The sequence below is a fragment of the Lissotriton vulgaris genome, unplaced genomic scaffold (assembly GCF_964263255.1).
Source record: "Lissotriton vulgaris unplaced genomic scaffold, aLisVul1.2 SCAFFOLD_3898, whole genome shotgun sequence".
Taxonomy (NCBI): domain Eukaryota; kingdom Metazoa; phylum Chordata; class Amphibia; order Caudata; family Salamandridae; genus Lissotriton; species Lissotriton vulgaris.
In genome coordinates, this window is record NW_028251505.1 from 156,996 (window position 1) to 181,137 (window position 24,142).

A 24,142-nucleotide genomic window follows, 5' to 3' on the forward strand; every position below is an offset into this window, starting at 1 on the left:
ATGCCATCCTCTATAGCCTAAACTGTCAAAAAAAGCTGCTTTCTTTCTATAATGTGCATCCCAAGGTTGGTTGCCTCTTTCTTTTTTTGTATATATATTTTTGTGAAAGCTTTAAAGTTTTACTAAAAATTGGGAAATTGTGCATACAAATTTCAATGAATTATACATTGAATGTCTATTAATGTAAATGTTGCACGTTCATGTTGCCCACAGTCCCAAATACGTTTGTTTTGTATGTTCATATTGTCCACAATCCTGAAAAAGTTAGTTTTGTATGTTCGTATTGTCCACAATCCTGAAGTAGTAAGTTCTGTATGTTCATGTTGTCCACAATCCCTTGGAAGTTAGATGTGTATGTTCATATTGTCCACAATCCTGAAGAAGTTCTGCTACAAAAAAGTGAGGGAAGGTGTTGGCTGTTTTTATTTCAAAATGGAATGAACAACAAAGGAAGGTTTTTATATTTGAATATGGGTGCTCTTGACTTGAATCTTGCATGGCACATATTGAATGAATGCGCTCCAAACTATTATTTAACGTTTTTGGAAACACAGAGGGAAAGAGGTCTAATTGGATCTCTTCTATTGTGCATGTGTTACCAACCCAACTAGGAAATCTGTAACTTTTCAAGGATTTGCGATCAGATTATGGTAACAAAACGTTGATAGATACCATTAAAAAAATTCTATTTGTAGGGATGCCCTAAACTAGTCACTTCCAGATAGAAATTCGTTGCACCTTTCTAAACTCATTCTGCGATTTGCTAACATCTTGCTGAATCACAAAATGGATTTAGAAAAGCAATTTTGTGGTTGCAAACTGTGTGATTTTGCAAATGTCAGGCTTTCTGATCACCAAGTGTCTTTGTACATCAGACCCTCAGTTCTTTGTGGGTTTCTTTTTATAAAACAATCTTTTTTTGAAAATATAATGTTGTGGTATTTTGTAGCATACTGATGATGGGGATTGATAATAAGCTCAAAGGGCGAGCTACTACAACAAGCAAAATCCACATGTTCATAGTTTGAAAATATCAGTATTATGACTGAATCATAGATTTTGCACTGCACTTCAAGGAGGCTGAGAACGCAAAGCAAGGGTCGCTATTGCTGCCACCAAATTCCCATGTTTAGCCTTTTGCAAACATCAGGTGAGGCCTGTAATCAATTGTGCATGTTATATCTTGTTTTGTTTGTGCAGCCTTTAATGCAGTTCCCCTATGACTATTACAATCTGTTTAGAAGCAGTTGTAATGAATGTAATGAATGGCATAACCCATGTGTTTGGCATGTGTCATACGTGACATATCCAAGATTCCAATGTTACTGTCAAAGCAATCCTGACCCTGACATGACTGGTGTTTTAGCTGAACTCCACAATAAACACTTCATATATTTCATAAGGTATGCTGCGTGGCATCCAATCTGCATTAGGCGATGAGCTTCACAACATGGCCCAGAATTAAAAACAAATCAGAATTGAAGCATCTGGATCTCTAAGGCTAAAGACATTTTAGATGGGAATTCACATGAAGTGTGATGGCTAACAATGTGCTGGCAAGGCGCTCATGGGCTGCAAACCCTGGTCGATCACTAAAACTGTAAAATACTTCTGAGCATCACCACAAAAGGTGCTAATTCGACTCTTTGAGAATGTGAGAAATTAAGATGAAATTAAGACAAAATAAAACAAAATCGTTCATTAAGACAAAAGTTGGTGCATACTTCATTACAGGTTATTTAGGGTATATTATGGGTAGGGAGTTGAAGCAAATTATAATTCAAGTAAGTCTGCGGTCTGTAATGGTAATTTTGTTTGTTCTTTTGTTGCCTCCTGATATTTCCCGTCCCCTTGTCTTTCTATGTATATTAATTTAAACCTAAATGAATTGTTTATTTTGGCATGTCTACTGCATTTGTCACTACTATTTTAAAACTTGATGAATGTAACTCTTAACAATCACTTTATACAGCCTTGAAAAAGCTCCAGGCCTGCGCACTGCATAAGGGGCAAAACATGTGTTGGCTGGCATATAAAACTGAAATGCTTTGAATCACTTTTAATACATTAATCAAATGAAATTATCTCAGACCACAGACTGACTTGAATTAAAACTTTCCTAAACTGCCAGTCTTAATATCGCCTACTTGATTGTCTTTTGTGGGCAAAAAGGCTTCTGCCCACTCTAGGGTTCTTGCAGTTGTTAACTCTGAAGTTATGCCATTATAGGGTGCGTGGCCCCCATTCTTCATGCCTTACTGCTCTGTCTAGATCCATTACCTTTCATGGTTGAGAGAAGAGACTGAAGGTATTGTCTGGTTCGGCCCGATACATATCCAGTTTCAATCACATACCCCTTTTCTGTGACAAAATAAGAGACACAAAATGTTGCACCTAATTAAATGTCCTTAATGATGAGCCATGACCAACAACAGGCCTGGGTGGATATTGGAGCATACACAGCTGCGCTCTGCAGAGCCTCCATCATCTAGGATGCACAGGTTTAGAAGTTCCAGCCTGGGGCAGAGGGATGTATGCCTCGTAGAAGACACCATCTTATATGCTACAGCAGAGTATAACCTATTTTTATGTTCCATATAGGTACCCTAAAATAGGCCAGGGTAATATCATACACCTTCACCTATGTTACCTCCCCTACACTACACAGTAACAAGCCTTTCAGGATTGAACCTTTACCTAGTTCTAGTCTTGGGCGCAGAAGGAGGGTTTTCCCTGAACAATAGCGTCCTATAACTTCATCAATAGACTCACTCAGTATGAATGAATATTCATAAGGGTTCTTAGAAACCAGGCAGGAGCTACACCACCTGCGTAATATCTATGTACAATGTTCCTCACATACGTCATCCTCAAATCCAACAATGGCTAATACAAGAAACAAGGGACAAAGGAACCACCAGATACTTTCTGTATAAATACAGCAAATCTTGCTAGTTTTCCTATTTATTGGCTGCTGGTTAATCAAGCTTGCAAGTGAGCTTGACTCCGTAGCCAAATTATGTATCTGCCTACCATTTGATGAAAAGTCTTTTTATGACTGTCTGTTAAGCATTAAATCGGGCTCTCCACGTGACCCTTTGCCAACTAAAATATTGCGTCAACTCCTTCCTGACTCTCTTAACGTCCTAAAAGAGCTTCTTAATTCCACACTGAGAAATGCATTTGTCCCGCTTGAGTGGAAACACGGAATGGTTATTCCACTCTTAAAAAAGGTTGGCACAGACCCCTTGATACTGTCAAATTTTAGGCCAATCTCGTTACTTCCCGTGCTCTCTAAGATCCTGGAAAGACATGTCAACAATCAATTAACTTACCATGTGAAGAGATTTGGTTTCCTGCATCCTTCCGAATCGGGCTTTAGGGCTAACCACTCCACAGAAACGACTCTTCTTGGAGTCACTGAGAGATTGCGTCATTGCATGTACCGCGGAGAGACAACAGCACTCCTATTACTTGATTTGAGTGTCGCATTCGATACTGTGTCGCATTCCATTCTTCTTGCCTCTCTCCGGTTCTTGGGAGAGGAAGGTCCCGCCTTGGCCTGGCTTGCCTACTTCCTTAGTGGCCGCACCTTTCAGGTTTTTTCCTCTAAAGCCTCTTCTAAAATCTGTTCTTTAGTGTACGGAGTGCCCCAGGGGTCTATTTTGAGTCCCTTACTCTTTAATATCTATATTAGACCCCTGGCCACCATTGTGGAGGTTGCTGGTCTTTCTGTATTTTCATATGCTGACGAAACACAAATCATCTTTTCTCTTTCCGCCACCGAAGATGATAACATCTCAGCCCTCAAACAGGGATTGTATAAAGTCTCAGAATGGATGCGCAACAACTTTTTGAAGCTGAACAGGGACAAGACAGAGGTTGTCATCTTGGGCAAACGCAAGGCCTATTGGGCCCCCAAAACCGGCCCCAAGAAATGGGTCCTCCCCCCAACCTGTTGCCCAGGTCCGCAACCTTGGCTTTCTCATTGATGAAAACCTTTCTATGCGGCAGCAGGTGGTGAGAGTGGCCGCTACATGCTTCACCATTTTGAGATAGCTTCATAAAATCCTCTGGATGCTTCCTGACTCCACCAAAACGATGGTTGTCCAGGCCCTGGTCACCTCTCGCCTGGATTATGGCAACGTTCTTTATTTGGGGGGGTGTCATGAAGCTCTTAGAAAGCTTCAGGTGGTGCAGAATGCGGCTGCCCGTCTCCTATGCCATGTCCCGTGTCTCCATATCCCAGTCCCTCCTGAATCTTTATTGGCACAGGATTGAAAGTAGAGTTAAGTTTAAGGCTCTTTGCTATATTTTTAAGATCAAACAGGGTGTTGCTCCTCTATATTTACAGGAGCACATTCATGGCTATTTCCCTACACGTTCTCTCCGGTCTTCCTCAAAGGGTTACTTAGTGATTCCCAGATTTAAGTTGGTGAGAATGGGCGGCCGCTCGTTCTCCCACTTAGGCCCTAAGATTTGGAATTCCTTGCCTACTTCATTGAAAACTGAAACCATCTATTTCAGCTTTTGAAAGGGCCTCAAGACATGGCTTTTTCTGCAACAGGCTGCATTTTGTTCTCTTTTCACCCTTTTAGACTATCTCTTGGTGCCGGGAAACCCTGTATGGGTAGCTGTGCGCCTTAAAAGTTAAATAAATAAATAATAATAAATAAATAAATAAGGACACGTTGTTCCTAAATTGTGCAAAATACCTTATCTTAGTTTCCTTGGAAAGTTATGTTGTGTTCTAAAACACAATGACTAACCAAGAAGGAGAAATTGACCCGCTGACACAAGCACATCCTCATTCAGAAGAGGAGGAAGATCCGAATGGAATACATTTTCATCCACATATGATGGATGCACTCACCCTCTAACTACTTAAATACGGTTTGACAGCCAGAGATGGCACAGTAGGATTTGTGATAGAGGCGTACGAAGATTTCCAAACATAGGTATTTTATTCATGGGTTACATTCCCAGCAGCAAATGCAAGAACAAAAACGTTTCATTATTACACACATGATGACATACCAGTGGAATACATTCCGAATGAGGACATTGAAGTTCCACTAACATACCAGGAACATGATTACTGGTTTAAAGGTGCTCTACCCCATACAAGAAGGAGAGTAAGGCTTGGTCTGCAAGGAAGACCAGGAGCAACATGGCCAATATTAGCAGCCAGACACCATATCCTGACATTGATACAATGCCACAAGATGAATTACTCGAACACAAAGAGTTGATAAAACTTACAGAAACATGACGCTATTTGTCATGAGGACTCTTACTGTTCAACCAGCAGTAGCTACAACTAACACAGCTCCTACACAAAGTACAGCAACTAAAATTACTCCACAAACAGCACACGCAGTAATGGGTAAAATTCCTACGAAATGTGAACAGATACCATTCTGGATAACTTAGAAAATAACACAGTTAGAAGCAGTATTCCCAAAACTAGCCAGTATGAGAAACACATAATGCTAACAATATGCCTGCCCATGGGGATTACACCACAATTATAGGATTGTACCTCTTGGGGTACTATACCATAACTCATGGTATACCATCCTTAGCTGTAATACCAGATGTATTAAGACAAATACAAATAGAGTACGGGGCAGAACCTGCTATGAACTTAGGGACGAAATTACTAGGTAACCACACCCAGGTGTCAGCAATAGTATTAGCAAATATTAAAGGAGTGGCAGCATAAGTGGCAACAAGAACGTGAATTACCCAAAATGATAGAAACTGCATACGCAGAATTAGGCAGAGACATTTTGGGTGGGAAAGCTCTAAATCCACAATTGGTGGGCAGTCCTGAAAAGGGCAATTTCAAGCAGACACCTGCTTCTCCTAAGAAGAAATGGGATAATAATAATAAAATAAATAACAGAGAAAAGAGATCTCAATCCAGAGGTGGATCTCCTCCACAGGAGCCCTTCGAAAGGAGGTACAACCTCAGGTATAGGGATAATATTAGGAAACCTGACAGGTATCACGTTCCTCTCGTTCCTTTCAGGGCTCAACAAAAAACTCAGAGAGAGAAGGGCGGTCCGAACACAAAGAAGAGCATCCTAAGTCCAGAGACAAGCAGCACCCTCAAGACTATACTTCCAAAAAAGAAGAAAAGCCAAAATCAAAACCTTAGTTCAAAAAGACGAAAGTTGCAGGTCTGAAGATCAGACATGCCCAGATTTCTGAGGACACAACTTCTGAACGGGAAATGGGCTCAGACGATGCTAGACAGTGTGGTAGAGATAACAAACTCGCCAGAACCTGATGGAATTTCTGGTGTTAGCAGACTTGAATGATTACATCACGATGGAAACACCAGATACAAGGGTATGCGTCCTACATAAGTTACATGAAATAACATTCCAAAAGGAGGGGGACAAGCCCAGGAAAGGTAAAGGTCTCTTTTGGGAGAACGTGTCATCTGGTTATGACATTCTATTAGCTCAACTAAATTGGCTGCCAGCATTCGTTATGGAGTGCCCCAGGGGAGAAAATATAATTGTTCCAGCTTTCTCTAACCTTCTTCCCATTCATATTAAACACACATATACATAGGAGTGGGCAGTTATCCTAGCTCCAGCATTATACAAAAATCATGCCGGAAGGAATGAGGATTGAACCCAGCACGTGATCCCGTTAAACGTTTCACCAAATACACAATATCCAATAAACCAAGAAGCTAAAAAACAGGTTAGGGATATCTTAGATCAACTTGAATATCAAGGGGTCATTGAAGCATGCACCTCACCAATGAACAATCCTTTGTTTCCTAAAATGAAACCGGTCAACTCATATTGTCTAGTTTTAGATTACAAACATTTAAACACATGCACAAAGACATTTGCATCCAAAATGCACACAGTGCCACATTAATTAATAACATTGTGTGGAAAAAATACAAAACTACACTTGATATCTCAAATGGAATTTTTTGCCACAATATAGCACCTGAAAGCAATTTTGTTGTCTCCCTCAAGGGTCTAAGAACAGCCTGGGGGTATTTTCAGCAACTGTAACTGAGTTACATCCATTTTGATGAGAAAGCATTCTCCTATGTGGATGATATTTATCTGACGGACGATGACTAAGAAAGGCACTTAACCAGGGTGAGCACCATAATTATGGCATTCGCCTCTGAAGACTCAAATTTAATTAAAAAAAATAAAAAATCACGCACCTCAATGTCCTGTTTTTAGGATATGAGCGGACAAGTGAAGGGAAAAGTCTGGCAGCTAACTTTTTAGAAAAGTGTGAGCTGCTCCAACTTCCAAAATCATAAAAAAATTTACAATCAATACTGGGATTCCTAAATTTCGGCAGAACATACATTTTGGATTACGCAGAAAGAGTAAAACCTTTCTACGACTTAATAAAACTTGACTTTTCAGTTAGACAATGGACACAGGAACACAAAACATCCTATGTTTTATATCAGAATACATGATAGCTTCAAAACACTTACAGACACAGGTAAACGTACGAAACTTAGTGATCCGTGTAATAGTAGGTCAATACAGGTAAACTTATTTAACCTTCAATGAAGGTGAAACAGTACCAATCGCTTACAAATCACACCTGCACACAAACGCAGAAATGCGTTTCACTTCAACAGAGAAACCACTGACAGCAGTTCAGACCACTGTAGCAAGAGAAAGAGCACTGGCTCAGGGAAACCGCATAATTGTCGTAACTCTGGTACCAGCTTTCAAAACTGTCGCAAAGGCTAGCATTCCAAATGCAAAAGCCTTACATCCGAAATGGATACAATGGGGTAATTCTCTTACTGTAACGGATGATGAATACAGATTTGATCCAAGTCCAAAAACACACGCATTTCTGCAATACGAACACGAATACCTTCTACCAAATGAAATCTTGCCATTAGATCAGTATGAATATATAATTTACACTGACGGATCTGCTCAGCCGGCCATAGGGAGTAATCAGGAATACAGTGGGGCATGCACAATCGTTAAAGGTCGTATGTGGGATGGAAAGTTCTATCCAAGTTGGACGAAAACACAGTCTCTAGTGGACTGTATGGCACAGCTGGCAGAATTAAAAGCATTGATACTGGTGAATGCAGATCAGGAATTACCCACACTGAGAGTGTATGATTCTTTTTACTGTGTGCAATCATACAATGAATATTTACATCATTGGGAACAGAACGGGTTCAAAGATGCGAAAGGTGGCACACTTAAGCATAAAATGCTATGGGCACAGGTAGTTCAGTTGAGAAACGAACTACAATGGGCTCACGTGATTCATACACTGAGTCACCAACGTGATGGCGTTCACGTTGAAGGGAATTCATTGGCTGATGACCATGGCCCAGTATTTAGCTCTCTGGCCTACAAAGAGGCCATGGAAAGAATGAGTGCAGCATTGCGGTACTCCTCTCTGTACCATCCTGAGGGAAATTCGATTGTGGAAAGGAAAAACCGTGACCCAAAACTATCTTTAACAACTAGGGTATTAGGCAAGAGAGGTAGTTGGGTCAATGATCTGTATGAGGTACAGAGAGCCCTCAGCAACCAGCCAAGAAGTTCTCAAGGGGGTGTCACTCCTTACGAGGTCCTATTTGGGACAAGAATGCGGGTACCTGATCTTGATTGTGAAGGCACAGTGGCGGATGAAAAACCTCTTGACATCCATAACCGTTTGGCTATCTCCCAGGATTTAAATGAAGCAAGAGCCTTGCACAGCAATGTGCAGGTGAAACAAACAGCCACTGGGGAAGTCAAGGCAGTCCCGGCAAGACCTGTCTGGATCCTAAAAGTCGGGGATCTGGTCAGAAAGAAAACAGCGGATAAAAAAGAATTTGGACCATCATACAGAAAGCCTGTACCAGTCTTAGCAATTCAGGGAACAAGAACTGTGCTTTTGCCACCTCTTGCTGGAACAAAGGAGAAAAGATTATTCTCAATTGACCTAATCAAACTACAATATATGGTCGATACTGAGTAGTAGGCCATGTGGACTCCAAAGTAGCAGACACCCTCCTCTCGCTACAATTCAAGAAGTTCAAATGGAAAGAGTCATCACGTTCGAAGAGTCACCTGTACGGAATGAAGGATAATGCAACAATGCTATGGAACTCGTTCCTCTTGAACCAGAAGTTCAACTTAAAAATAAAACTCAAAATAACAACCAAGTTGCAATTAGACCTAATACAGACGTCAACATGCCTCGACAAGAGCAAAATAAAATTTCAACAAATCCTGATGCAATTCCAACAATTGATGGAACTGCTTCTGGTTACTTCTTGAACCTTGATATGTTTTGGATCCAAGTGAACCAGAAACAACGCCAGCCCAACAAACACACAAGCAACAAGTCAAGGACTTTCTGAACTTTCTCAAAAAGACTTACCTGATATCGCCTTGGGTAGAACTATGGGTAATTACTGGGATACTGTTATTTCTTTGCTGGCTAGGCCTAGTTATGACTTTTAGCATGCTTATTAATGGCCGATACCTTCAACAAAGCTCTACAGCCCAAAAAGTATATTTGATTCTGAAACCACTTCAATCTTCTCATCATGAACAAAGAGACTTGTCATCAGTGAACATTACAGCATTTCCTATACCGGACGGTATAGTTTGGGACAAGGTTGATTTCAAAATATTCAGTCCAACTGAACTTTTAAAAATTTCTGATGTATTTAAATTTTCATTGAGTGATATCATTACCTCCAGTACACTTTCTGATGATTGGGACTCTGAAACTGTTAATGACATGTTGTCTGATTTAGAGAAAACTGCAGCATTTCCGAACACTGAAATGCTAGAATGTACTTCAGACTATGACACTTTGTACTGTTACCAACATTATGGTCATAATTTCTTGCACATATCTATAATACCTAGAAATGTTTTTGAGTACCATCAGTGGGAACATTGCCCTACACCACCAAAAAGCAGTTCACAAACATTTGGCCAGAAATGTTAATATTTTTCAGGGTTTAACACTTCTGGCCCGGCGTCATTTTATTATAAAGGTACACCGACATCAGCACTGAAAATTATGTTGACAAACACCAAACAGATTTACTCTGCTTCCTTTATCGCCCAATTGTCTGAACAGGGGTTCGCCCTATGGAAGGACACAATAGACTTAAAATCAGTCTGGGGTTTAAGGGCCTGGCAAGTCCAAGGAACGGAAGAGCTATTTAGAGCATGCCTCATTCCACATCAGATGATATTTCTAAATGACACTGTGCAACAGACATCCTGTCTTGGACTAGCCAAGAACACAGACCTTAACACACCTCGGTTTCCAACACCATCACAGATGGAGGGGTGGCACAATTCAACTTCACAGGAAGGGACAACAGTAGATGACATTTTACAGTACAGTAGATCAGACCCTAATTGGAAAGAATGGTTGGTTTGGCCCTTAGACATGAACAGATGTCAGAAAAGATTCTTGGGTATCACCGAAGGGTTCAGTATCGATAGGCTAGACCCACGCTATGTACAAAGAGAACACCCAGGGGTAGTGACATCCTACAGTGTTGGGAAGTTGTGCCTTGATTGGCTAGAAACCTCCACATTCATAGAAGTGAAACAACACGTATCCTTACTCACACAAGACATGAGTCTTAGGGATGTTTTACTAGGTCTCAGGAAACCCCAACAGAAACGTTTCATATATGCTGCCATTTGTGCTGCCTATAATGAAATTTGGAAAATATCCCAACAAGAGTCCGGAGAGAGAATATGGGAAATAGACTGTATTAACTTAGAAAAAGCGTTGGCTGTAGTAGACAATGGGTTAGCAAGTTCGGCCTCCATAATTTATTCCCTAGGCAACATTGTATCTTTTGCTATAGACGTACTGGAACAAGATTTGGCCATATCGAAACCCTGGCAAGCTCATATACGTTCTATTAAGTTGTGAAGCTGGACGCTGCAATCTTTGCGTGCAGGCTCTGTGCCTTGGCGTTTTATCAACAGTACATCTCTGTTTTCTGAATACAATCTAACAGATAAACAGGTAGAAATGGCACAGAGGGGAGCAAAGTATACAATCCTGCGTATTGAGAAACTGGATAGATTACCATTTACGGTGACAGAATCACCATCAACAGAATGGCTAATCCATGGCCACATAACTCTACCGGTCACTACTTTTCAGTTTCAATATTGCCTTGAGCAAAGGCAGGCGGGCAAATATGAAGAAATGGGTAAGGAATACATTAAGGAATCTTGGGAATTACCATACAGATTTCGATGCTGGAGGGGGGGATCGAGAAGTGTTTCTAAGCGGTACACACTGCAAGAACGCTTTAAGCAGTTCTCTCATGTGCCAGGATATTTCACTGCACAGAGCTTGTAATGGTTCAGTAGCGAACTTGTCCTGCCGTATGATAGGGACTCCAGCAGCCGTGATTACTCCGGTATTCAAGCTGCTCTTGAATGAGAGTTCCTTGATGCTGAATGATCACGGTAGCTGTGGGATTCTTCCGGGCCTTGCCTATCTGGTCACTGTGAACTTCAGGGTTACTTGCTGTATGCAAGTATTGTTTGCCCCAATGAATACAGTCAGGGAGGCGCCATTATGGCATTTGTTGAATGTTTCCTTTATACAGTTTGATACTTTGAGAAGACTGAAAGCCATGCTTTTATAGCAAACCGGACCCTTAAACCTCAGCCCGAGAGATCTTTGATCTTCAAATCGCAAGGACCTCAACTGAGATACAGGCACTTATACGTACAAACTGCCCCTTTCATTTCGCAGAAATGGTGGGTCGTATCTTTAATATGTCTGATATGAGTGGTATTGTACACCTTCTTAAGACCACAGGGTCAGGATTTCTAAGCACCTTTCAGACAGTCCTCTGAGTTATTCCAAGTTTTATACACTCCGTATTTGGAAGCATTTTTGGAGGTCTTCCACTGATCCTGCTCTCAATAGCAGGAATCCTGATTGTTATTTTTCTGATACGCAATGGACGGCCCAATCACCAACAAGATGGCAAAAGCTCTCCTGGAGGAAAATACAGTGAGCGCATGGTACAACATCTGGCCACACCTCGCCTATGGGAACTAAGAGCCTCTTGGTTCCTATCCTTTAGACCAGGCTGGATGGACTGCATCTTACCTGTTCTTCGATGCCTGTTTGCGGAGAAGAATGCATGTTGGATCTCTGTCTGACACTTGCATCGGACACGCCTACGGACTTGAATACCAGGCTGGAACCCGTGAGATCCCATGCTCGACAATGTCCCCAGAGTATTCCTATATTGATGGCTGCGTTCCTTAGGTCTAAACTGGGGTGGCATGGTGAGCAAAAGAATGATGGATTTAACCCAGATCTCTTGACTGGGGGTGAATGTTTTGGTTTGTTCTATCAATTGTGTGTCTTTTGCATTCCTCGAGAACTCACAGGTGCCTTTTGCTACAACTGGGTTGAGCATCAGCTCTTCCACTAACACTCCGGTATCGACCACAGCACTAGCAGCCTCTGCACCAGCTATTGGCGTTCTGAATATCATCTGTGCTCCATGGACGTACCCTGCGAGGTGTTACAGGGACCATTCTCTGAAGCTGTGAGCGACAATGTTGTTGCATCTCCCAGCCAAGACATTTAATCTATAATTGGCTTATCGTGTACTGGGAAAGAAATCTGAATTTTTCCTTTTTGGTTTCAAAACTCAATTTGGAACATTTCCTAAAAATGTGACACTTTCGCTGGAAAAGCATGACCTTCTGACGCTTGTAGTGGTTTGACTTATATAAATGAACTCATCTAGGACTTTATTTTAAGTAACAAGTCTCAAAACTAATTTTCTGAATTTATTTTTCCCCCTCTCAGATTATTTTTAAAAGATTTTAACATTTTAAAAAGTTTGTACGGGGCTCGCTGATAGTTTTATGCGCTGCTACCTAATAAAAAAAATAGTTTGCTAGCATTTTATTTTTGTTGACTATTCGGAAGAGGAGTGGGTGTTATGTTGCATATAGGAACCCTAATATGTGCCCAGGTAATATCATACACCTTTACCTATATTACCTCCCCTACCCTACACAGTAACAAGCCTTTTAGGATTGAACCTTCACCTAGTTCTAGTCCTGGGCGCAGAAGGAGGGTTCTCCCTGAACAATAGCATCCTATAATTTCATCGCTAGACACACACAAAGTAACATTTTAAAAAGGTTCATCCCAAATGTCATCCTCAAATCCCACAATCGCTAATACAAGAAACAAGGGACAAAGGAACCCTAGACTTTCTGTATAAAACAGCACATCTTGCTAGTGTTAGCTAGAGGAGACCGAGACTTCCATCTGACACACTGACCAGAGACGCTGAGGCTCCTGCATGCAGACGCTCCAGCTGACAGTGGTCTGACACATCCCTCGCGGGGTGTACAACTCGAGACCAGGACGGGGTCCCACACTCTCTCATTTCAGGTAATGGGGTTAGACTAAATCCTAGAGAGATTTTTGGCTTCACACCTACTCACACTTAGGTATATCTAGACAGGCATCGTAGGAGTATGTGCTTACTTTTATCATGCATTTTATATTTATGTATGTATTCATGATCATTGCAAGATGGTAGAATTGTACTATCCTTTTATATTCACTGTACTGCTAATCATATATATCTACTACTGTCGAGTGGCGTAACGAAACTTGAGGGGGCCCGCCTGCAAACTACATGGAGGGGGCCCCCCCATTCTCCGTGCCAGTCTAGAGCTCTCAGGCCAGCGACCCGCCATACTGCAGGAGATGCGGGTCGATCGTTACGCCACAGTCTCCAATCCAGTAGCTATAAGTAACACTGAATGGTGGAGGTAAAGGTTGGGCTTAGTCTGCCCGCAGGCTATCTAAGGAGGTGGTCCATTCATTACAGGGGCCCTGCAATCAGTAGACCGTGGAAGTTTTCCCAATTTCCCTCCACTTTTTCTCTCTCTCCTCTCTCCTTCCACTCTTTCCACTCTCTCTCTCTCCACTCTCTCTCCACTCTCTCCACTTTCTCTCCACTCTCCCTCTCCACTCTCTCCACTCTCTCTCCACTCTCTCCACTCTCTCTCCCTCTCCACTCTCTCTCTCCACTCTCTCTCTCTCCACTCTCTCCCTCTCCACTCTCTCTCTCCACTCTCTCTCTCCACTCACTCTCTCCACTCTCTCTCCATCTCCAATCTCTCTACTCTCCCTCTCTCCAATCTCTCTCTCCTCTCTCTCTCTATCTCCAGTGTCTCTCTCTCTCCACTCTCTCTCTCTCCACTCTCTCCCTCTCCCCTCTCTACCCCGACTCTCCCCTCTCTCCCTCTACTCTCTACTCTCCCTCTCTCAAATCTCTCTCTCCTCTCTCTCTCTCTCTCTCTCTCTCTCTCCAGTGTCTCTCTCTCCAGTGTCTCTCTCTCTCTCCACTCTCTCTCTCTCCCCTCTCTCCCCCGACTCTCCCCTCTCTCCCTCTACTCTCTCCACTCCCTCTCTCCACTCTCTCTCTATCTCCACTCTCTCTCTCTCACTCTACTCTCTCTCCCCTCTCTCTCACAAAGTAGTGTGTGTTGCCGCAGAAATGTTTCCGGGGGGGGCGCATTTTTAACTTCATCACCATCCCCCTTGCACTCTTCTCACCCACCCCCTTGCACCCTACTCACACTCTCCCTTGCACCCTTCTCCCCCTCTCCCTTGCACTCTTCTCCCCCTCCCCCTTGCGCCCTTCTCCCCCTTGCACCCTTTACTACCTTGCACCCATCTCCCCTCCGCCTTGCACCCTTCTCCCCTCCGCCTTGCACCCTTCTCCCCTCTCCATTGTACCCTTCTCCCCTCCCCCTTGCACCCTTCTCCCCTCTGCCTTGCACCCTTCTCCACTCCACATTGCACCCTTCTCCACTCCACCTTGCACCTTTCTCCCCTCTACCTTGCACCCTTCTCCTCGCTACCTTGCACCCTTCTCCCCTCTGCCTTGCACACTTCTCCCCTCTGCTTGGCATCCTTCTCCCCTCTGCCTTGCACCCTTCTCCCCTCTGCCTTGCACACTTCTCCCCTCTGCCTTGCACCCTTCTCCCCTCCGCCTTGCATCCTTCTCCTCTCTGCCTTGCACCCTTCTCCTCTCTGCCTTGCACCTTTCTCCCCTCTGCTGTGCACCCTTCTCCCTTCTGCCTTGCACCCTTCTCCCCTCTGCCTTGCACCCTTCTCCCCTCTGCCTTGCACCCTTCTCCCCTCCCCGTTGTACCCTTCCACCCTTCTCTACCTTGCCCCCATCTCCTCTCTGCCTTGCACCCTTGTCTCTACCTTGCACCCTTCTCCCCTCTGCCTTGCACCCTTCTCCCCTCTGCCTTGCACCCTTCTCCCCTCCCCGGTGCACCCTTCTCCCCTCTGCCTTGAACCCTTCTCCTCTCTACCTTGCACCCATCTCCTCTCTGCCTTGCACCCTTCTCTCTTCCGCCTTGAACCCTTCTCTACCTTGCACCCATCTCTTCTCTGCCTTACACTCTTCTCCTTTCTACCTTGCACCCTTCTCCCCTCTGCCTTTCACCCTTCTCAGCACCCTTTGCCCCCCCTGCGGACGCCCACATGGTGCCTTCTAACAAGAGTGCTTACCTGAGGGCACCATTTTGCTGCCTCATCCCTTCTCATATGAGCTTTGGCTTGGAGAATGCGCTCTCTATGGGCCCCCACTCCCACCCTTGTCAGGATCCTGAGCAGTGCTCTTTGCTGCCTCCTGCTCTCTGGAGCCCCCACCCCACCCCAGGGTCTCAGCAGTGCTCTATGCTGCCTCCTGCTCTCTGGGGCCCCCACCCCACACTTGTCAGAGTCCCAGCAGTGCTCTGTGCTTCCTCCTGCTGTCTCTGGGCCCCTGCCCCCACCCTTGTCAGGGTCCCAGCAGTGCTCTGTGCTGCCTCCTGCTCTCTGGGGCCCCACCCCCACCCTTGTCAGGATCCCAGCAGTGCTCTGTGCTGCCACCTGCTCTCCGGGGCCCCACCCCCACCCTTGTCAGGGTCCCAGCAGTGCTCTGTGCTGCCTCCTGCTCTCTGGGGCCCCCACCCCACCCTTGTCAGAGTCCCAGCAGTGCTCTATGCTGTCTCCTGCTCTCTGGGGCCCCCACCCCCAACCTCTTTTCGGGCCTGGCACCTCTGACTGAAGAGAAATACAGTATGTTGATACTTTGTTTTTCTTCAGTCAGAGGGAGGGGGCGAGGGGCTCGGAGCAGGCTGCAGACAGCCTGCACCTGCTTCAGAGGGAGTCTAGCTTCAGCGCAAAGAAAGCCTCTCTCATCGAAGAGCTGAGGGGGGCCCTTCATTTACTAAAGGGAGTGAGCCCCCCGCACCGCGGGGCCTGCGGGGGCGTTTGTTCGGTAAATACCGAATCCTGCAAGGGTGAACGGGGTGTCACTTTGACACCCTGTAGCACCCCAATTCCAGGCTTGTGTGCCATGTGGCACACATACATGCCCTCAGGGCATGTCTGTGTGTCACATGGCACAGGTGTACATGCACAGATGTGCATGTACACCTGAATTCGGTATTTTACCATCCAATTGTATTGGGTGATAAAATACTGAATTCTGAAGGCCTGTAGCACTGTAAACAGTGCTACCTACATCTGGGATTTACAGAATCGGTAAATTTACAGATTCTGTAAAATAATGGCCTCTACATCTCAATCACCAAATACCGGTCGGTAACGGACAAATTCGGCCGTTACCGACCGGTATTTGGTGACCTGCATCGGGCCCATAAAGAGGAATATAGAGATACTGCAGGAATGGTCCACTGGGATTTATCCAGTCTGCTCATTTCTATACATACTGTAACACCAGGAGCTTTACTCTCCGCCTTTACACTTGATTTACCACTCTCGGTTCTCATCTTGAGCTCTTCAAATGGGTTCATTGTTGCGTCCCTCTTTCATGCATAACACACCTTCACACATACCAGGAGAAAAGCAATGTAATGAAAAAGCACCAAAAGGAAATCACAAAGCCCAGAAGTGCTGGCACAAAAAATTCCACCATTACATCAGGGCAATACTGTCATAGCACTTTTCGCTACTTTTCACTACCTTCCGCCCATTCATCTAAGACACTGAGAAATTCACAACTTCTCTGTCCCAAGAAGCCCTCAAAGTTCTCTGACGTAATTTAAGCGACAACAGTAGAAATGCCAGAGAGTCATTTGGCCTCTGGATAGAAGATATGACAGGGTGGGAGAAGGAGAATTCTGTCTGTGGTCAATGTTAAGGCACTGACTCCCTCCTTCCATTGCTTCTGACTGGTTACCTACACATTGCCTGAATGGAAGCTATGAGGTCCTGCTTATTTTTCTTTCTTTTCGGGTTCACCATATGTTCAATATCTGTACTTTGTAGAAAGGCATAATCAGTCAAATAAGCATTAAACCAACATGGCTGTTCCATTCCAACGTCAACTATCAAGGCTTTGCTTTTTCAAAGAGGGTGAGACCAGGAGCGTGACATGCTTGACTTCACGGAAGGAACAGCAGGAGACCAGGCGGTGTGCAAGAGATTTACAGAGAAGAAAATGTTGGAAGCCATAAAGAGAGAGATGAAAGTGGAGTTATATAACATGGGTGCCCACTAGGGAGAAAAGAAAAAAAGCATGACTTCCTAAAACAACAACATGCACACCATACTAACACAAAGGCCTCAGCAAATACATCTCCATTTTCATTTACCACTACCAAAGTTTTCAGGGTGTGCGGGCGTGGGCTGAGACAGAGGCAGAGGGTGATTGCCCAACACTAGACAATGTTGGAAACCCAAGATTATATCTGGGATCTCTGCTTTCATGGGCAGCAACCTAAACACTGGACCAAATCTGAACCCCGAGGCGACTGTGGATGAGTTCAGTGAACTCCTTTCTTTGTGAGTATTTCAAATAAGTAGGTAAGCATGCAGACCCAATCCATTTGGAGGGAATGTACAGATATCCAGGTAAACGAAGAGCTGCCTCGGTAATCTTAAAGGAAAACATCTTATGTACAGCCCTTACTGATGCACAACATTTTATGCAAAGGAGCACTAGGAGCTTTATTGGCCAAGACGGTGATGCAGGAAAAGCAACTTACTGTAATTTTGCTCTATGCAGAGCGGTGGAGCTGCATCCCACTGTTGCGAGGCATTGCAGGAAAGGACGCTGCTGCCTATCAGGCGGCCGCACCTGCATGTATAGGTCACCCTTGTGCCACTGGCGTCACTCTCAATTACCCACGCAGCATTTTCCACCTCCGGAATGCTGTCACAGCCTAGAAGAACAGAGCGAATGTTCGCATTCCAGGGTTTTCCAGCATAGCATCACACAATGCATATGTACTTCATTTCATTTTTAGACTTTTACAGAGCACAAGTTGTTAGATATACCAGTCTTCTTGCAACTCTTGTAAATGTAAATGACCTACAATACGAATGTCTGAATAAACAAGCAGAGATTATCCATGTAAAGGTTAAAAATTGTACTGTGCAATGCTAAAATGACTACTATTTTCAATCAATCAATCAATCAAGTGGCTTGTAAAGTGCGATAACTCACCCGTAAGGGTCTCAAGGCGCTGGGGAGGGGAGGGGTAATGGCTGCAGATCTGTCGCAAGGCACTGTGGTTCAGTCGAAGAGCCAGGTCTTCAGGTCCTTCATGAATTAGGGTAGTGACGGTGATTGCCTTAGGGAGAGAGACAGGGTGTTCCAGGTCTTTGCTGCAAGGTAGGGATGGCAGCTAGGGCCAGTTGACCTGAGCAGAGGTCTCTGGTGGGTGCGTGGAATGAGAGGCGGTGGTTGAGGTACGAGGGTCCCGTGTTGTGTAGGGCTTTGTAGGCGTGTGCGAAGAGCTTGAAGATGATCCTTTTGTTGCCTGGGAGCCAGTGGAGGTCTCTAAGGTGGGAAGTGATGTGGCTGTGGCAGGGGATGTTGAGGATGCGTCTGGCGGAGGCGTTCTGGATGCTTTGCAGTTACTTGAGGAGTTTCTGGGTGATGCCGGCGTAGAGTGCATTGCCGTGGTCGAGTCTGCTGCGGATAAGTGCGTGGGTAACCGTCTTTCTGGACTCGGTGGTGATCCACTTGAAGATCTTTCGGAGCAGGCATAGCATATGGAAGCAAGATGATGAAACGGCGTTGATCTGGCAGTTCATGGAGAGCGAGGAGTTTGAGATTTTGGGAGTTGATTCACAGTATATAAAACTGTAAAACTGTAAAAACCTACCTGCACTAAGATGGCGCCCAGAGATGTGAAGCAAGAGTGGAAGGGTAATAGCAACTATCTTCATCCGGAAAAGGTTTACAAAAAGGTTTGATTTGCTTACATATGTAAATAACGCTGGCATCAATTGATTAAAGTAGAGCAGGCATGATATCCCTGAGGTTTTGTCATGTGTCTAAAATTAGTGAACGGAAGATGGACAGAGTGGAAACATGCTTTAGCAGAAGATCACAAGAAAATGCATAAGCAACAGGAAATTAATATTGATAATGGCTCTAGTTTAAGTTTAGACTGGACACTGCTTTTCCAAGTTAATAGATAATTACGTGAGGACATTGTAAAGGAAAGGCATACATAGCAGGAGCTGGACAGGCAGGGGCATAACATAATAACAAACTAATAAATATCCTACTGGACAGCTTCTAGGGTAAAACAAAAAACCTTTGGCAAAGGTTAGCTGTGAGAGCGATGTTGAGGAGAAGAATAGAACAGATGATGTTGTACATATAGCACAGCCTGGTGGGTGCTCTCTGGTGACATTTCTGTGTGTTATTTATATTTGAAGCCCAGCAGAGTCGACCTAGACCTTCATCCTTTTGAGGTCGATACATTTAGTACACATATTAGTGGCAAATGATAATTGTATAAAAAACAATTCTATGTTAAGTGCTTTTGTTATATGTGCAATATATTTTACAAATTGCCATAATCAGGACAATTATTTTTAGCTTTCTATGGCATATTACACTGGTTTAATGTAGAACTGGCATGTGCTTCTCAGCAACCCAATTCAAATATCCAGTTTGAGAAAATGTTTTACTGAAATGTAAGTGGCAGTGAGATTGTAATTCATCCTGCTTTGTATAAACACTGTGTCTACATTACGTTAAGCTCTTTGCAGATTTTAACATTAAAAAAAATTAATTTTCCTGAACCCTGAAAGGAAACATGTCCTTGCCTAGGCAGCGTTTGCGCTGTCTCTTGGAGACATGCTGTGTCTAGCATGTGGCCTTGTATGTTTTATTGGAGTTCTGCTTAGAATTTTCAATTTACTTTACTTCGCGTACCTACACTACTTTGTAATTACTGTCTATGCTAAGTAATGCCAGAATGTAGCAAGAGACCATGGGCAATGTCATATAAAGTGTGCAATGCAAATGGTAATTTAACACCCTTCTCTGAAACAGTTTTGGGGCGACAGTTGTCTTAAATACTTTAAGAGTCGGAGCAGCGATAATTTACCACCTGAGGCTGAGGTAAATGGATGCTTGACACACAAACTTAAAAGGCGTATGCTGCTTTTGGCAAAAAATGTAGCATTATATGTTGAAATTTCTAAAGCAAACTGAAGATAACACAATACAATATGCAACCCAGCATAACACACAGTGGCGACTCCACCACGTGGGCATCAGGGCATTGCCCCACTGCTTTCTCGGCGTGCGAGAAGCAGAAATGTAAAATGGTAACCATCATTAAACTTAATAGTCCCCGTTACATTTTTTTTAACGCATTCTTATCATTATCAAGTGAAGAAACATGAAATGCCATCCCTCGCTGTCTGCTCACTGAAAGAGGCGCTGTACAGCCACACCACGGGCTTCAATGGGAGCTGGTGCCAAGGGTATCCGGGCTATGGTGCCGGTCGGGGCTGATGGACCCACGGAGGCAGGGAAGCATCAGACACACAGCACTGAATTTAGATTCACAGCTGCACACACCACGCTTCTGCATCTGTCCCTAAATGATGCCTAAACCATTGCACTATAGATACAGGATCCAGGCCCTAGCAGGGAGAGAGACGAAAGGGGTGGCGCGGGTATAGTGTATCATGGCTAAACACAATTTAGATCTCATAACCCTGTGTTACAATCCGTTGATTTGTGTAATATTTAGTTCTTCTGTGAGATTAATGTACTGATTCACGTGTTCCAGAGATGGTTCTGCTCTGATTAAGAAACTATGGATTCAGTGGCGGCCCCACCACGTGGGCGTCGGGGCGTTGCTCCACTGCTTGCTCGCAGTGCGAGAAGCAGAAACGTAAAATGGTAACCATGTTATGTTTCTGCTTCTCGCACTGCGAGATAGCAGAAGGGTATTCCTGATTCCCTGGTTGGGGGCGGGAGGGTGGGCGGTTAAGGGAGGAGTGGCTAGCACAATGTTATGGGCGGTGACTGCAAGTCACGGGCACGGAAATATTTTGGTAACAAAAACGGCCCTAACCAAGCGGCCAGTGCCTCCCCAGACAGCACAGAAGGAAGTCTGGAGACACCGACGGTTAGGTAAGCCCAGGACGGTTTGTGGTTTCCTAAGTTAGGATTAATTGAATACAAATAGTCAGTACGCCGGTACTGCATGCGGCTCCACAAGGTTGCAATTTTTAACTCTATTGCAACCATGATAGAAGTGATGGCTCAAAAGAATTGGATGCAAACAAAGACCAGATATGGCAGGGCCCGTTGCGCATGGTGTTATGATCATTGAATAGCAAAAGCAGATCAATGCCGCTTGCACTACATATGGCTCAATAGAATGGAGTTGTCAAAACTTTATTGTTCCATTATATGAAACACTAAGGGCTATACTTATGGAGCTTGGTGTTATGACAACTGAACGGCAACAGCCGACATATGCCGCCCATATCTTACACGGCGAAAGGCAGTCGAGATTTCATTACTTTCTTGCCAGCCTGAATGAGACACATAGGGTTATGCTTTTCCGACTAAAAACCTACTAAATGAGCACGGTCAAGCAGATATCATTTGTAATAACTTGAGAGATACCGTGCATTGAAGTAATGACTTCTAATACTGGTTAGATAATTCAAACAGTAGATAGCGAGTTATCGATAACAGCTGACCAGTCATTAGTGAAGCTGCACGATCACAGCAGTCTCGACCCGCTTGAGCTGTGGTCGGGCGTCTTGTTTGCTTATATCCTGCTGCGCAGAGATAATATCACATACATTTTGGAATACCTTCCGTATAAACCCAACTACTAATGCTTTTGAATGTTTCCTTATTTTAAACCGGAGCTGTGCTCCTCTATACCTGAACTGCAGCCAGGTGGGGTGAAGCGCCATCCCCACAACTAATGGGTGAGTGGCTATCAAATTTTGCAGTTGTACAATTAAGAAACGCATTTATATCCTAGACAATCCTTACATGATGTCCTAATGTTGTCCACATCATTGTATTGTGAATTTGTCTGTGAGTATGTTAATTTTGTCCTTTGTGTTTCTCCTGTTTTTTCATATCCTCGACGTGACGCTACAATAGTCTGTGGTGGAGTTTGTAACCTGGAATTTGCAGGTGACATTATTTTATTTCACACTATATAGCAGTAGCAATCACCTGGTCCTGAAGAAAGCATTGGCATAATTGCCATTAATGCTGAAACATGTCGACCGTCATTGCTCACAGATATTCTGTTAAATCTGTTCTTGCACATTATTTTTAGCTTTGGAAGAGCTGAGAGATAATATTAAAGTTAAGCATCTACTCTGTCCTATCCAATTTTAATTTACATTCACTTACACTTTTGCACAGCTTACTCAGTTGCCACCTATATTTATACAATTTTTGCACCTCCCATTTATTAACACATCACGCAAAAGGTTAAGGCACAGCCTTGAGAACACCTGTAGGTTGTGGACTTTGTCTTCTGGGTAAGGAGAACCCATATGATGTTAAAAAGGGCGGTACAGAACGGCTACTGATGGAAAATTTCACCTATGCCCTTGAGTCTTAGCTCACATATTTCTTGTCACACTTAATTGCACATTTGGATTTTTCACCTCCACTAGTAATAAACATCTTGCTGTGTCAAGGTCTGTCTTTACAGTTGAGATTCACTTTTGCTTGACCCCTAGATATAATTTTTGTAATGAGTACTATTTATTGAGGTATGTATCTAGTTATGGGTCGTTAAACTTGCACTCGGACCCTCTTTCCAATTGCTGAGTTTGACACCTTTATAAACCTGCTTGCAAACTATTGGGGAAAAAGGAGTTTGCACCAAGTACTTCCTTAACTTACCACCAAGGAAGGACACGAAATAGTGCCAGTCAAAAACGTGTGGTCCAGTCTTATGATTCAAGGAAAGCAAACACTATCCTCATTCCAAGTGTACAGATCATATAGGCACACAGAATCAAAAATACAAAGAGATACCTAGAGGAAGACAGATAGAGGTAGAAAGTGTTTCAACTAAAATTCAGTGATGTACGGAGAGACTTAGATGAATAGAGAAAACACCAAATGGATAAACAGAAAGGCAGAAAGATTGACAGAAGGCCCCATTAAGAGTGATGTAGTCACGTATTCAGGGTGTGTAGTAGCTTGTTTACTGCGCATTTTTGCCCTTTCCCAATTTTGGAGTGATGCCCTAATACTACACATGTTGTACATATCACCCTGTTTAGGGGGCCACTGGGCACGCAGAAGTTACTGGGCCTCAACCATGGAGGTTGGAGTCATTAACAAATTATATCATGGGGTCGGACCTACTATGGACCTGCAAATTGGGCTAAGTACATCCCTATTGCAATTGCTTCTCAGTATAGAGAGGACAAGCAGTCCAATGCTTTTCAGAGAGGTTGAGTCTCTAAACTCAACAACTGCACAATAGACACAAATAGGACTTTACACTTGTGAGTAGGTTACACAGGTCAGTTCACTCGTACATGTTTGAGTAACTTTACTACTTTTGGCTGTTCACAAAATCTGAGTGTAAAGTTACTCAGAAGCATAGACTTAACATGTCTCAAACTCCTGAAAAAAGGTGTGGAGCCAAAATCGTAAGTAAAAGTTACTAATTCCAAAAGGAAACCGTAGTAAGTCCAGCATCATACGTGGCCAATTACTGATACTGCAACACCCTCCCAAGAATATAATGGAAATAAAATAAAACCTAATAGGAAATAAAGTTAAATTAAATCA

The 24,142-nt window shown here is 43.7% G+C and overlaps 1 protein-coding gene across 4 annotated transcripts in view; it reads right to left on the reverse strand.

Moving 5' to 3' along the window:
• LOC147662867 (C4b-binding protein beta chain-like) overlaps positions 1-24,142 on the reverse strand; it is an 80,230-nt gene that overhangs the window by 50,541 nt on the left and 5,547 nt on the right. For all 4 annotated transcript variants that reach the window (XM_086950841.1, XM_086950840.1, XM_086950842.1 and 1 more), the window contains exon 2: positions 18,081-18,257. In XM_086950841.1, the coding sequence (XP_086806967.1) occupies positions 18,081-18,257 (177 nt within the window). The remainder of the gene's footprint in view (positions 1-18,080; positions 18,258-24,142) is intronic.